Source organism: Silene latifolia, chromosome Y (assembly GCF_048544455.1).
Source record: "Silene latifolia isolate original U9 population chromosome Y, ASM4854445v1, whole genome shotgun sequence".
In the NCBI taxonomy this organism is placed as follows: domain Eukaryota; kingdom Viridiplantae; phylum Streptophyta; class Magnoliopsida; order Caryophyllales; family Caryophyllaceae; genus Silene; species Silene latifolia.
Genome location: NC_133538.1, coordinates 72658933 through 72675715, shown reverse-complemented (window position 1 = coordinate 72675715; position 16783 = coordinate 72658933). Strand labels below are relative to the sequence as shown.

The following is a 16783-nucleotide window of genomic DNA, read 5'->3' as shown; positions in this document are numbered from 1 at the left end:
TTTCCAAGATTGCTATGATAGCCTTGATGAGGAAAGAGACTCGATTTCATTAGGATTAGAGTTGTGAGATGACGTTCCAAACATTAAAGGTGCGTTTGACTATAGCTCCCGTTCTAGCTTTGCCTGAGGGAAGTGAGAACTTCGAAGTTTATATGGATGCTTCAAAGAATGGTTTGGGATCTGTCTTGATGTAAAATGGAAAAGTCATTGCTTATGCTTCAAGACAGTTGAAGCCATATGAGGAGAACTATCCTACTCATGATTCGGAGTTGGGTGCTGTTGTATTTGCTCTAATGATTTGGACGCATTACCTATACGGAGCAACCTTTAAGGTGTTTTTAGATTATAAGAGTTTGAAGTACATCTACACTCAAAAGTAATTAAACATACGTTAGAGAAGGTGGATAGAGTTGATTGGGGACTATAATATGGAGATCATCTATCATGAGGGGAAGGCTATTGTGGTTGCAGATGCTTTGAGTAGAAAGAGTGTGCATTCGCTATGCACTGCCATGTCATTGATGAAATTGAAGGATAAGATGACTAAGACGGGGATTCATATGATTCGCAAGGGAGATGCCATTGGAGATTTGACTAACAAGCCTGAACTTTATGATGACATAAAAAGGAAATAGGTACTTGATCCCAAGATTCAGGAGTGGAAGACAAGGGTAGGGAATAATATGGTTTCCTAATTTTCTATCCATACAGATGGGATTGTTCGTTTCGATGGGAGGTGGTGTGTACCTAATGATGCTGAGTCGAAGAGGTTGATTATGATGCAGGCTCATTTCACTCCTTATTCGGTACATCCGGAAGGTGACAAGATCTATAAAGACTTGGAGAAGACGTTTTGGTGACGTGGTATGAAGAAAGAGGTAGCGGAGTATGTGGCTTGGTGTTTGACTTGTCAAAGGGTAAGGGGGGACAACAGAGACCACAAGGTAAGACTCAATCACTTGAAGTACCGGATTGGAAATGGAAATCGATTTCTATGGATTTCATTGTGGGGTTACCGAGGACTCAGCAGGGTAATAACATGATTTGGGTAATCGTTGATCGTTTGACAAAGTAAGCTCATTTTATTTCAATGAAAGATACTTGGAGTAAGATTCAACTGGCTCTTGGGTACAGGAAGCATGTGGTACGGTTACACGGGGTACCAAAAGACATTGTGTCAAATAAAGATGCGAGATTCATATCATGGTTTTGGCAAGAGTTGCGGGAATTGATGGGGACTACCTTAAAGATGAGTACGCCATTTCATCCTGAGACAGATGGTCAAACTAAACGGACCATCAAGAACTTAGAAGACATGTTGCGAGCTTGTGCGATGGAGTTTGGTGGAAGTTGGGAGGATAGACTTGATTTGATAGAGTTTTCATACAACAACAACTATCACACGAGTATTGGGATGACCCCTTTTGAGGCGTTGTATGGGAGGAAGTGTAGGAGTCCAGTGTGTTGGGACGATAGGGGTGAAGCGGTGGTTTTAGGAACACAAATGGTACAAGATATGGTTGAACAAGTACACTTGATTCGGCAAAAGATGAAAGCGGCTCAAGATCGGCAAAAGAGTTATGCAGATTTGCATAGCAGGGACATCGAGTTTGTGGTGGGTGACAAGGTTCTCTTGAAAGTGTCACATATGCGCGGAGTCATGAGGTTTGGCAACAGAGGGAAGTTGAGTCAGAAATTCATAGAGCCATATGAGATTTTGGATCCGGTACGTGAAGTAACTTATTAGCTAGCATTGCCACCATCTCTTGATCGAGGATATAATGTTTTTCATGTGTCAGAACTTCGAAAGTATGTGAGCGATCCATCTCATGTGCTTGAGGTGGAGAATATTGAGCTGGACGAAGATCTCACTTATGTGGAGGTGCCAAAGGAGATATTGGATCGTAAGGTGCGCAAGATGACACGGCTGTCGCAACCCTATCAAAAATAAAACCAACAGGCTCTAACTAATGCATCAGAGGCAAGTTGGGTATCGTATCCACAGGGAGGCAGTCACTATCTACTTGTTATTCAGTCTATCTATGGTCACAAAGCAAGGGGGTTTGAGATGTTTGAACTAAACTAATGAACTACAATAAAAGCAAGGATTGGAATAGGAGATTAATCAGATAGAGAGAAATATGCCAGGATGTCGGTTCACAATGATATTAACAAGTCAGGTAAAGGTAGGTCAGTCGATCTGATGTGGGAAGGGTAAAGGAAAGGTTCTCTCGGTCCTCTATCTGCCCTAAAATACTACTAACTTAGCTTTCACCCTCATTAGTGTAGTCTATTGTCCATAACAGTTCTATTCATTCCAATCTCTCGGTCTAGGTCTGAATTTAACCGGATTAATTGATTCAGTTGCATGCATTCAACCTAACAATTATAGTTATATTGCTATCAAACAATTCTCACAACAAACCCCTTAAACCAATTAGAGCATCATCATTACACCATCATGGCTCCACTAATCCTAGCATTAAGGGATTAGCTAAGCATAATAACTAATAAAACAACAATAAAAGATATAGCAAGAACAAATATAATAATAAGAGATGTGAAAAAAGAGAAATAGATTAAATAGAAGGAGAGTAAGAGAAAGATTACATAAAACGAGATCCGGAAAAATAGAGGAACAAAGTAACGTTGAACAGGGAAGAGTTTTTCTGGTGAAAAGAATTGATCCCTAAACCTAATGACGTCACTCCTATTTATTGGAGAGATATTTATTAACTTCAAACGATAATTAAAATATCAAAATAAATAAGTCCATGCAAGAAAAGCCTGCGTCAAATAGAAAGTTACTCGATCGTGGACTTTGAGACTCCTCGATCGAACAACTTCAACCACAAACATCTTGATCGAGCGGATTAACCACTCGATCGAGGAACCTCCAAAATGCACCCTTCGATCGCAAAGAAACCATTCTATCGAGTACTGTTCCTATTCAAAAGCATTCGATCGAACATATAGGCAAGCAAAAGCGCTCGATCGACCAAACTACCACTGCACCAGCTCATTTGGACGTTGAATTGCTTCCAAGACGACTTTACACTTCTCGAGGTGATAATACTTCCGTTCCAAATCCGCTCATCTCCTAAATGCAAGCTAAAGGGACAGTTCCAGGCTCAATTCCGCTTTTTCCAGGAAAATTCCTGTAATTAAAGCCAAACAAACCAAAGTAGAATATTCGGGGCATTTCGTAGCCTAAAACTACGGGAACCACATAGAAATATGTGCATAAGAGGCTTAAAAAGGCTATATAAAATGCACGTATCAAATCTCCCCAAACCAAACATTTGCTTGTCCCCAAGCAAACTAAATACAACTAACTAATGGAATGGGATAAAAACTCAAAGCCAGCTACAAATGCCCAATTAAACTAGTTTAATGAAAGCAAACTAATACTTATAGCCAAAACTGTCAAGTGCAAACGAGTTGTAAGATGTTTATAAATAAGCTGACCTATCGACCTTGCAAGACCTTTAAAAATGGACTCTCACGGGCACTCTTCTCTCATGAAGCAAAGGGTAAGCATATGAATGTAAGAGAGGAAGAACAATAGTCGCTCACCTAAACTACGACCGACATAGACATGCATGCAACAAAAATGATAGACAATTCTAACTACCGTACATACAATCCAACCAATCAAGGTCTGTCACAACCGAGGGCTTACAAAAGTTATGGGAAAGTAAGGTAATGGGTAAGAAAAGGCAAAACATTTTGGAAATGTGATGCTAATAATCAAACTAGGAACCTAATCAAAACAAAAATGAACCATATCCGATTCTTAATCATTAGAAATAAGCGCAAGTGCCCCTTATTTCGGCACACAAACTCACTAACCAAATAAATACTCCTCATAGGATAAAAATAAAGCATAGGAGTAAAAATAGTCCTTATTCAATCTTTTTTTTCTTTTTCTCTTCCTTTTTCTTTTCTTCCTCGGTTTTTCTTTTCTTTCTTTTTTTCTCTTTTGTTCATTTCTTTTTCATATCATAATCATCCTTCTCCTTCTCCATAATACCGACTCCGATTATCAATACAAACCAAATTCAGCTCAATAGACAATATACCGTAAAAACAATCACTAAACTAGCTTGATAAGGCATGCTAAATTTGGATGTTGTTAAGGGTCAAAAGGCAAATTTTGCTAAATATGGAGTTTTAATGGGTAAAAATGAAAGAAAAAGGGAATGTAAGCACCTCCCTGCATGTGACACTAACCACTAACCCGAATATATGTAGGAAAAAGTAATTGAATTTCATATACGTGCAGATTAATGATACATGCTATGCAAGGAGTAACTACTCACAATCCTACATGAACTGGTCATTAATGACACCAGTTATTAAGGCTCTAAATCTTAGAAATTATTAGTGGGTTGCCAAAATTTCAGGTCAAGTCTATTTGTTCAGCTATACTTTAACATTAACTCGTACATATGCAATAAGACAACGCTAATAAGATAATTAGTCTATCACAAGACTTAAGTGAAATGACTAAATGTAGTGTAATTTCATCATTGAAATCTACCGTTCCGACTCAACATATATACAAAAGTAGACGTGAAATATTATTTAATTTTTCGATTTTTATTTAATTTTTATGAGATTTTTGATTTTTTTTAATTAAAATAAATAATGCATGCAAAAATTAAATGTGCTAACTGAAATGCAATAAAAACAGTATGCAGACACAGATATGGATGCATATCACCTCCCCTAACAAAACTGTACAATGCCCTCATTTTACTCAAAAATAGGGAAAGGAAATGCAAACTGAGGAGAAGAATGAAGCTGCAGAAAACTCACAAGAGCACGCGAAGTGGGGACCTCCCCAAACCAGCCAGCAACAAGGGAGGTCGCTAATAGCTTTATAGCAACATCATTGGAAGGGAATCCAAACAACGAACTCGATGGCACTCGATCGAGATTATATAGTACTCGATCGAGTACATTGCGCTGCAAAAGTGGTCGATTGAGTAGACACAGGTACCGGATCGAGTGGTCGTCATCTGCGGGTCCTCGATTGAGAGCATAAAATGTTCGATCAATTTAATAAAGTGCTCGACCAAGAGAATAAAGTACTCGATCGACCTCCTTAAGCCTGAACTTCTAATGTCGGAATCAGTGATAAAAGAGTATATTACCTCTACCGTTCAAGGAGCATTCACCGACTCATCTACCTTCTCGTTCCCCTCATTTATGGGTTCTGTCCCGTATATTGCAGCCTCTAAAGCGTCCAGCTCGGCTTTCCAAATGGGAGATTCACCATAACCATTGTCTTCTTTCATATCTTCATCCGAAACGGACCTAGATGACATAGCATAGGTATCCATGACCAATGTATTCGATCGAGCAAAAATTGTATTCGATCGAGAGCTTTTCTGGTGAATAGTGCTCGATCGATCATATATAACTACTCGATCGAGTGGCTCCTCATGCAAAGTGTTCGATCGAATATTGAATTCTGTTCGATCGAACCCTTCCTCATATAATTCATTCGATCAAACACTGTAGCTAGTTCGATCAAATTTTTGTTGTTGTACAGTGCAGGAGTCTTCGTATGATGCTTTGTTTCCAGATAAATCTTCGGATTACGAGTCGTACATATCATCATCATCAATAGGCAACCCAGGTCCTTCATAGGAAGGGCCGCTTTCGGTATAGGTAGCATATACCGTCTCTGAGTGCCTAAAGTCTAACTCAGCAGCTAATTGAGCTATTTGAGACTCAATTTCCTTGATATGAGCCTCTCTAGATTTATCATTTTCTTGCATTTGAAGTGCAATTGTCTTCACCAAACACTTCAATTCAGCAATCTCCTCTTTCTGTTTATCAAGAGGATGAGCTTGTTGTTGCGGTGGCTAAACAAAAGGAGGCTTTTGATAGCCTCGTTGCTGAAGCGGATGTGGTGGCACATATGTAAAGGAATGACTAGCTAGTCTATGCTGCCTAAACGCATAGACTTCGCCGTTCTCCACCAAGCAAATAACAGCATTGTGCCCAGCAGCACCATATCTCTCACAGTAGACCACCTGTTGTGCCATATGATTGAACATAGGTGGAAGATCAAAGGTACTCAAGCCTTCCCTTTGATGATCTTTTACCTAGACCTCTCTAGGTAGGACCTATCAAAATAGAACTAGAAGAAAAGGTAAGAACTGAGCTAAAGACAGACAAAAATAAATCAAGCAAATAAAATAGTTGCCTCCCCGGAAACGGCGCCAAAATTGGACACGGCTGTCGCAACCCTATCAAAAATAAAACGAACAGGCTCTAACTAATGCAGTAGAGACAAGTTGGGTATCGTATCCACAGGGAGGCAGTCATTATCTACTTGTTATTCAGTCTATCTATGGTCAAAAAGCAAGGGGGTTTGAGTTGTTTGAACTAAACTAATGAACAACAATAAAAGCAAGGATTAGAATTGGAGATTAATCAGATAGAGAGAAATATTCCAGGATGTCGGTTCACAATGATATTAACAAGTCAGCTAAAGGTAGGTCAGTCGGTCTGATGTGGGAAGGGTAAAGGAAAGGTCCTCTCGGTCCTCTATCTGCCTAAAATACTACTAACTTAGCTTTCACCCTCATTAGTGTAGTTTATTGTCCATAACAGGTCTATTCATTCCAATCTCAATCTAGATCTGAATTTAATCAGATTAATTGATTCAGTTGCATGCATCCAACCTAACAATTATAGTTATATTGCTATCAAACAATTCTCACAACAAACCCCTTAAACCAATTAGAGCATCATCATTACACTATCATGGCTCCCCTAATCCTAGCATTAAGGGATTAGCTACGCATAATAACTAATAAAATAATAACAAAAGATATAGCAAGAACAAACATAATAATAAGAGATGTGCAAAAGAGAAATAGATTAAATAGAAGGAGAGTAAGAGAGATTATATAGAACGAGATCCGGAAAAATGGAGGAACAAAGTAACGTTGAACAGGGAAGAGTTTTTCTGGTGAAAAGAATTGATCCCTTAACCTAATGACGTCTCTCCTATTTATAGGAGAGACATTTATTAACTTCAAACGATAATTAAAATATCAAAATAAATAAGTCCACGTAAGAAAAGCCTGCATCAGATAGAAAGTTACTCGATCGAGGACTTTGAAACTCCTCGATCGAACAACTTCAACCAGAAACATCTCGATCTAGCAGATTAACCAATCGATCGAGGAACCTCGAAAATGCACCCTTTGATAGAACAAAAAAACCATTCGATCGAGTACTATTTCTATTCAAAAGCATTTGATCGAACATATAGGCAAGTAAAAGTGCTTGATCAACCAAACTACCACTGCACCAGCTTATTTGGACGTTGAATTGCTTCCAAGATGACTTCACGCTTCTCGAGGCGATAATACTTCCGCTCCAAATCCATTCATCTCCTAAATGCAAGCTAAAGGGACAGTTCCAGGCTCAATTCCGCTTCTTTCAGGTCCATTCATACAATTAAAGCCAAACAAACCAAAGTAGAATATTCGAGGCATTTCATAGCCTAAAACTACGGGAACCGCATAGAAATACGTGCATAAGAGGCTTAAAAAGGCTATATAAAATGCACGTACCAAAAGACAAGAAATTGTGATTTTTGCATGTATTAGGTATGGTGTGAACTTCAGGGACAAAGTTCATTTTTAAGGAGGGAAGACTTTAATACTACGGTTTTCTAGTCTTAGTTTACTCGGTCGAGTAGGCCATACATGGCCGAGTAAGTCGTCGAGTGCTTTTAGATAGGCTAATTTTTTGGGTGCACTCGGACGAGTTGTGAGGAACTCGGTCGTGTAGGACGTACTCGGCCGAGTGCCTTAGGTACTCGTCCGAGTACGCGGTCTGACGGGTTATTTTCCGCTGTTTGATTAAGATAATTGGAGAAGTATATATATGTCGTTTTAGCGATTTTAATCACATTATAATCATTTCTTAATCACTTTTCTCAAACATAAACTACGTAACACTATTCTCCAACTATTTCAAACATTTCCAAGGCTCGGGTTCATAGATTGGGGGTTTTATTTTCATCTCTGCGTCGATTCGATCAATATGTAATTTTACCCTTTGTTTATTGATATTTTGGGTATGGGTTATAAACCATAATTGGGTGATTTGGGGGTTTTTGGGGTGATTAGTCATATTATGTGTGGTATATTGATTGTATGATATCATAATAGGCGAGGACTTCGTAGAGGAGGCATTCTAGCTTGATTTGCTGTGCTTTGCTTGAATCTTGTTAAGGTAGGGTTTCCCTATTCAGTCGGTTGTATAATTGATTATAAGAGGTGACTTTGATTTATTGTTGGTAATATGATTATGATTGTAGATTGTGATTATAATGGTTGTTGGATTATTTTTGGAGCTATTTTTGGGAGATGGTTCCAACCCCATGTATGTTCGCCCCTTGTGACTCCCATCACAAGGGGGATGTGAACGTTAATGATCTGGGATTCGCTCGTTGCGATGAGCAGGGCTTAAATGGCATGACTGCGGTCTCGACTGGTGGTGTGGGTTTCCTGTTGCGATGGGAACCTGGCCGGGCTACACATTTTGTTGTGTAGTCGGTTAGAGTTTGAGTGGATTGTGTTGTTGTGAGTTCTTATTTTGATTATGCAGTTGACTGGCCCCGTTTATTGTTTTCAAAACTGTGGTGATCCATTCGGGGATGGTGAGCAATTGGTTTAGTATGTAACGGATGTTGATGTAGCATGCGGGTTACAGACGAGGCCGGCTAATTACCTTTCTTTAGCTAGATTCCGCTGTCACTTAACATTAGTTTCGTTTTGATTTCTTTTCAGAGTTGTAAACAGTTTTGGTTTGATTTCAGTTTGCATTTATTTTAACAATATTGTACTTTTAATAAGCGTTCTATTATAGTCAATTTGATATACCTTGCCTCGAGCAACCGAGATGGTAGCACTTCTATTTACGAAGGTAGACCTTGGTAAGGCAGTTTGGTAGATGGGGGTGTTACATATATTGCTAATTTAAAATAAATATGTCTTTCTTTTTTTAAGGGGCAAGATCGATTCATTAATCAAAAGCCATAGGGCATCTACAACGTACGTAAAAAAAGACGAAATACAATACCGTTGAAATCAAAGAAAAACCATCTTTCACGAAACAAAGAACTCTAATTAGAATGTAAGACACTTCTGCACGCCCTCTATAACATCGTTGTTTCTTCACACAGCCTTTCGCGAGGGGATCTCAGATCTGTTGAAGTTTTGAGAAAGATGAGTTTTTTATGATCTAACCTCTTGTATCCGACTCACCGGCATTATCTGCAACACCATAGGAGAAACAAGGAAAGCACCGATCTTCCGCTTAGATCTACTACTCCCATAATGGGAGATAAAGCCCACATAATGTGGGAGCAAACCCACCATAAGTGGGGACAAAACTCTCCAACAGAGAGAGAACAAAATAAGCAAACAGAAAACTAAACCTAAAAGGAAGGACAAGAAAGAAAAGAAAACGGAAAAGAGAACAAACAACAAAAAATGAAAAACCGCCACCGCCAATCCAACCATCACTACCACCAAACCCAACGACTAGCCCTCTTATTCAACTTTCAACAACCAATAAAGAACCAAATCAAGAGAAACCCACTAAAAAATCGAAAGAAGAAGAAACAAGTAGGCTAAAAATGATTTAACACGAACATTATTGATGGTTTGGAGATAAATCGCCGGAGATCAGCCTCGAGGAGGCCCAATAACCGGCGTTATAAAGGGCTAGCATGGGGTGGGGAGGGGGGGTAAAGAAGATTAGGGTTTGGGATTTTTTTTTGGGAGATTTATTTGGGAATTTTAGAGAGAGGAATTTTAGAGAGTAACAATACGTCTTTCTTAAATAATGAGAATTTGTAGAATAAAGAAAGGACAAATCATTTGACTTCTTCCAAAGCCTATCGATATATACACTCTCCAACGCTGTTGGATTATTATGTTCCAAAAATAATTGGTCAAATATTTGTTTTCTAAATATTAGGTAGTGGTTAGTATGTTTCCTAATAATATGAGTTTTGTGTTAGTGGAGACCATAAAAATTGGAACATGAGTTGTGCACTACCTATGTTAGTTACATGCTTATAGGAAGTGGTTTTAGTAGATTTGTTTGTTCATGTATGCCTATAAATAGGCCCAAGTTATTAAGCTATTAATTGAGTTCGTTTACCAGCAAAAACGTCTCCCTATGTTTTCACTCTCCTCTTATTTTTAGTTTATCATAACCACACGGTTACATAAAATCATCAAAAATTAAAACACATTTCTTCCAGAAATTCACATCGCCACTTTTTGTAGAAAAAAAATAACAGTGAAGCAAAAATGGCAGAGAGAAATTGTGATGTGAAAGTGTTAGGAGCATGGCCAAGCCCATTTGTGATGAGGCCAAGAACTGCACTAAACTTAAAATCTATTGAATATGATTTCATTGCAGAAACTATGAACCCGATTCACAAAAAAATACCGGTTTTGTTGCTTAATGACAAGCCGGTTTGTGAATCAAATCTGATTGTTGAGTACATTGATGAAGCTTTTTCATCTGGGATGTCCATTCTCCCTTCCGATCCTTACGATCGTGTCGTCCATCGTTTCTGGGCTACTTATGTTGATGATAAGGTATTTTGTCTTTTTTGTTTTTCTTTTTGTTTTTACAAATTACAAAAGTTATCACAATTAGTCTCTTATAAAACCGTCTTATGTTAATGTAATGTGAGACATATGTACCCATTTATCCACTAATTTTAATAGTTGTAGGGGTTAGTCCCATACTATCATTGTGAGATTTCAATTTGGATTCTCTTCATTAATTTCTGTCCATTTTCTCTCTAATACACTCTTATTTTAATATATTTTCTCTCTCCATTCTTTAAAACATTAATTTTATGAAAAAAATTGCAACCACTAGATCGTCCCAAGATTTAATCCGCACCGTTCAAAAGTAATTGAGGTTCATTTCTTTTCATGTAATTGAGAGAATCCGGACCAGTGAGAATCCGTAGTAATATGACTTATGAGTATCATCAGATTAATAATAGTACTTCGTATTATATTTTTAATTTCGTACAAATACTGAGTATCATAAATTCTGATGTCTTGTCAATTGGTCAGATTTGAAGGATTTGTATGTTTAATGTTCCTAATGTTTTTTTCTAGTTATGTTTCTATTTCCATGTTCGATTGATCAAGATTAGTACTGTTGTATTCAATGATGAAAAAAAACTTTACTTGAAAGCTTGCCAAGCTTGTGTAAATTACCCTAACATAATCGTCACATTAACACAAATTATCACAAATTATCATAAGAGAGGTCTCTCAGTAATAATATGATCTAAAAATGTCCGAAAATAGTGCTTTCGTTAAGGTGTTATTAAAAAAAAATATTCATGGAATGGTGTAATTGTGGCCTAATAACATCATTAACCTACCCCTGTATGTTTGGATCTTGTAAACGAATTCGTGTAGAAGGGGTTTAAACTACAACCACTCCCTTCAATTAGCTTTTCCCGCTCCAATCTTGATATATTTTCCGTTGTTTCTGTTGAGTTTACATATCCGGAACATAAGAGAGGGAGGGGGTGAATTAAGTACCATTTTAAAATTTAAAGCGATAAAAGAGTTACGAATGATTCTGAATTAGTACACACGTAAATTGAACAGTTCAGGGGACTATTCAAACAATATGAATTGTGATGTATTAATCTGACTGTATACGTGAATACCAAAAGAGAAAAGCAACGAGAAAATAAAAGCAATGACAAAACGAGAACACCAGAATCTTAATGTGGTTCGACCTACTTTCTAAAGGTCTACGTCCACGCTCTCTATTTTTCATTATTTCCATTATAACCAAACTCGATTACAAAAAGAATACCCACAACCAACCCGATCGTGCAACTCGAGTACAAGCCCGTACCCCAAAGACTATTTTCTCACCAAAAGAATAGTACAACTCTTATTGTTTCCTAATACGGTTCTCAACTTGGAACAATGGAGGACAAAATATGTCTAAAGATGAGAAGACTTAAACACTCGAAACGAATTCTCTAAGGCACGAAAAATACTTTTGCAAAGATAAAATTTCTTTTAAACCGAATTTCACAAATCTGATAAAAAGTGTATGCTTTCAAACGTAGGAATTGTGAAGTGCAAAAGATGACAATTTATGAATCGCTTATGCCTTATTTATATGAGATAATGTTAGTCAATAAAATCTCCATAATTTAGGCAATGATAGGTTAAATAAAAGATATGCAAAATCTTTTCCTTTTAACCAATTATCTATTTATATTTTAAGAATTTTCTAATATGATATCCTCCTTGTTAATGAATAATACTTAGAAATGATAAGGACGGATATCCATCAGAATATTTCATTCAAAAAAAATTTGGCATAAAAAGATATTATTTCGAAAAAAAAATAAGAAAACAGATTTATCGTGCCTTATGAACTTGCTCTGAACTGAAAAGTATTTGGGACTGTCCACTTTGATGAATCAAGCAGAGCTTAAGTTTCTCACCTTTACAATTAGCTAGATAACAAAGACAAAGACTTAATCGATGCTTCAACCTTATTCTATAAAAGAGCCCAGTCCTTGTGTGATAGGCTATCGCACACCTAACAAAGATACACTAGACTTAGCTAATAAATGAATGTAGTAAATTCATAGGGGTCGAACACAAGGAGACGGGAGTTGCTAAACAAGTTGTCATGGAGTGAATTTTATCAAGGTCAGTTACGATTGGTGTTTTGTTTGATTAGTAAAACAATGATAATATAATGAAAGAAATCAATAATAATAAAGAGCCTAGGGGAATCGGGTCACACATGCGAATTAATAATTGTTCATGTCAAACTAGGAATTCTTAATAACGATAATTGGTTAGGCCTAATGACAACCACCTATCGGCATCATTGTCAACCATAGAACGGGTTCTAGTGAGCTCTCGCTATTACTAGATCGGTCTACTAAAACATGCTTAGTCTAGTTCAATTTTATGCCTAGAGGTGGCAATCAGGTGGGTCGAGTCGAATTCGAGTCGAGTTATTTCAAGTTCGGGTTATTGTGATGTCGGATTGATTCGAGTCATGAATATTTTTGGGTCAGATCGGGTTTGGTCGGATTATTTCAGGTTATGACTTACCTCGGGTATCGGGTCGGAATGTGGAACACTTGGTTGGGTGACAGTTGTTATAGATCGGGTCAGTTGGGTTAAAAATCATGTAGTGGTTCATATCGGGTAAAAAAAATTCAATATTAATTCTTATCGGGTTATAACGGGTAGGCCTGACAAAATTGATCCGACCCGGACCCGACCCGAACCTTACCTCAGCCGAAATCGACCCGGGCCCGACCTGAACACGACCCGACACCTGAACTCAAGACCCGAGCTGAACCGACCCGTTCCAGACCCGATCCGAAATTGACCCAACCCGAACCCGGCCTGATTGACCTATTTGCCAGTTCTAAATTAATGGGTCACAATTTATCCTTTTTAGGTTATTCTTTAATATTATACGATAGTATACATAGATAGTTACTAAAAAAAATATATAAGATATTGTATTTAAATTTTTAATTTAAGACAATTACCAATTTACCATTGGTCGATTGATTATGTATTTATGAACTAAGCATCTCATTTATATAATATTGAATGCGAACGTATAGGAAATATATTTTGACTCAATTGTGAACTCAACTGACCTTGAATTCATTTAAATTTTAATTAAACTAACTATTGTTAATTGAACTCGAATTGACCTGAACTGAAATGTAGCTTATAAGTAATTAAGTTTATTTAAGTTAAATTTTAAAAATTAAGTTACTTTAAGTTAAGTTAAGCACTTGTAATATGTAAACATTGGCTAACTGGTTATGATGGTAAAGTGTGAATTATTATTTAAAAATTATCTGTATTTGTTATTTAAACATTATCAATGTGTTTCATATCTTTAACATTTTGCTAGATTTTAACGTTGATGGAAACATTGTTTCGGTTGACTCAGATGAGGAATCAGACTAGTGGGAATATGGTAACTTTATCATAATTTTCTATGCGAAATTAAAATGCCGGTATTTTTTTTCATAAGACATAACTTTTTTGCGACTGTTTTAATAGTTAACTTTTGATTTTATGCAGTCATGCAGGCATGAAGCACACCGTTACCCTGAAGATGATCAATTCTACTTAGATTTCATGATATTTCTAGTTGTTAGGATACTCTTATATTCTGTTATTATCTATGTATCTTTCTTTTGCTTGAGTAGATTTGTTTTGTACTTCCTAGGCATTTTAACAGTTTCAACTTTCAAGTTTTGTATATATGTTGAATTATTATTTTTCACTTGACAAGTTCCATGATAGAATGATAGATTGTATGCCATGTCTTTTTCATTCACGTTCCTTTGAACATTGATGCCAACTATAAAGTTTGAAATTTTTGAAAAGGAAGGATAAATGGCCCAAATAACTAATCTCAACTAAGTTTCAATAAATCATCAAGAAAATAACATTAATCTCTCACATACAACGAAAAAAAGTATATACATATACACAATTAAAGTTGACCAATACATTTAGTCAAACTCATAGATCTAAGACTTAAAATAAACTAAGTTTTAACACTTGTAAAGTTCTAGTGGCCGGCCTCGTATAATTTAGCCATTGACATTCACATGACAAACAATAAAACAAATCACCACAAAACTCTTACAGAAGTTCTCCCTCTAGACAATCATTTTTGTCCGAAGGCTTGAGACGGGACATATGTGATTCACCAGCTTTAATAGTTAACATTTTAAAATAAAAAAATTATGACCCAGTTTAAATGGTAACATCGTACCATAAAAATGATCACATAAGACCGTCTGAAGACTTCAAACGAAATAATCCGGATGAAATGATAATTAGTAAAACTCTTAATTTATATATATTTAACGTTAGTTGTGTAATCTTATATACATAGACTTATTTGGGTTAGTTTGTATGGGTTAGTCGAGTCTTACTCGGGTCGGGTTTTTTCCTTGTCGGGTTTAGTCAGTTTCGTTGTTACGAGGTCCGGGTTATATCAGTTATCGGATGTTATTAAGAATCGGGTTATGTAAGATCGGACTGGCTCGGTTTCAGGTGTGATGATTTTTTTGTATTTTCGGGTGCCAGACGGGTTCGATATCGGGCGAGTCGGATCGGTTTTGTCGAGTCGGATAACGCTTTTGTCAGGTCTATAATCATGCCTCTCAACTTTTAGAAACGAATTAACAAATTTAATCTAGGATTGTGATCAATAATCAAAGACTAACAATACAACACAAGCATGTGATAGAATAAATTATTCGATATTATAGCATCCTATTTCAACGATTGTTATTACTATTTATGCATGACTCCCCTAATCCCTAGACTAATGAATTACTCACACATATTAAAAACTAAGCTAATAACATATGATATAATAAACTTGATGATAATAATAATAACGAAATAATGAAATAGGTGGAATAACGATTAACAAATGATGAATTAACGAACTAATTAGTAATGAAAATGACAAGGGAAATTAACAAAATGAGTACTAGAAATAAGATTACCGAAACAATGGAAATGGAACGTGGAGATGAAGAACAAGATAAAACCCAAATAACTTAAAATGCAACTTGTATTATAAGTTCAAATGCTTAAAGAAAATGTTTGTAACATCTAAAGAATGCTAAAAATGAGATCTCAAACTATTCTAATAACTGAAAATTGTCGTGAAGTGTAAAAGTGTCTGAAGTGTCGTAAATGACGGATTCAACACTCCTTAAATATGATTTAGAGGTGCAAAACGTAAATGTCATAAATAGGGGTCACCCCGATCGGGGACACCCAACCCCGATCGGGGTCGTGGGAATCCGATTTTTCTCCTTAAAGTCTCGATTAATTAGTATAAGGAATCCAAAGATCCCGTCTTAATGCTTCTTAATTTCCTCGACTAATTGCAATAGAGAATCCTAAGCTTGCTCTTAACTTCATTTGGGCTTCATTTCTTTACTTGTACACCAACCAAAGTTGGTTTCTTCATGCTCGGGATTTCCAATTCTTCCCAAAACGCCCCTCCATGGTCAATCTTTCTTCCATTAGCCTCCTAAACTTTGTTGATTGCTAATTTAACGGGAAAAAGCTACCGAATACTTCATTTCCTATAAAATGCAACGAATGCAAGCAAAACACCTAGAACACGGAATTATCTCACAAATATACTTATAAAAGTGCAATAATCAAATAAAATCGAGCTAAAATAAGGACTAAAATCATATATAAATTAGACACTTCAAACTCCCCAAGCTAACCCCTTGCTTGTCATCAAGCAAGTAAACAAATCCCATCAATTGCTTAATCCCAAAACAAGCCAACAAGCATAATGACTCAAATCCCGAAACAACATGGGCATAAGGATAATGCAAAAACATGGATGAGATTTACATGGCATCGTAGCTTGAAAGACTTTAAATGAACTTTTCGGCCCTTGCATGATCTTTTTACTTTGGACTCTCGCGATTCACTCAATACTCATTTATATGTGGAAGGATATTTGTGTGAGTAGCACTCACCTATCCTCGACTCATGAGAGTGTTGCCGAATCTAATATGGTAGTCATTTCATAACTACAAGTCAAAACCTTCAATAATGCAAGCATAGAAAGAAACCAATGGTAAGAAGAAGGCTAATTGAAATGGGTAAGATGGAACAAATGTATTATGAAAAGT

General features: G+C 36.7%; 1 protein-coding gene across 1 annotated transcript; it reads left to right on the top strand.

Moving 5' to 3' along the window:
- The first annotated feature begins 10035 nt into the window (after positions 1-10035).
- On the top strand, positions 10036-14424 carry LOC141626915 (glutathione S-transferase U15-like). The gene is made up of 3 exons (XM_074440495.1): positions 10036-10652; positions 14005-14070; positions 14178-14424. Exons 1-3 carry the CDS (start codon positions 10359-10361, stop codon positions 14385-14387), a joined length of 570 nt encoding a protein of 189 aa, XP_074296596.1. The 5' UTR covers positions 10036-10358; the 3' UTR covers positions 14388-14424.
- Positions 14425-16783: the final 2359 nt, after the last annotated feature.

Bases quoted from the DNA above. Each gene is read 5' to 3' on its own strand.
- LOC141626915 (XM_074440495.1), top strand. From the start codon at position 10,359: ATGGCAGAGAGAAATTGTGATGTGAAAGTGTTAGGAGCATGGCCAAGC. The intron at 10,653-14,004 runs GTATTTTGTCTT...ACATTTTGCTAG, and splicing joins CTACTTATGTTGATGATAAG to ATTTTAACGTTGATGGAAAC. The intron at 14,071-14,177 runs GTAACTTTATCA...GATTTTATGCAG, and splicing joins ATCAGACTAGTGGGAATATG to TCATGCAGGCATGAAGCACA.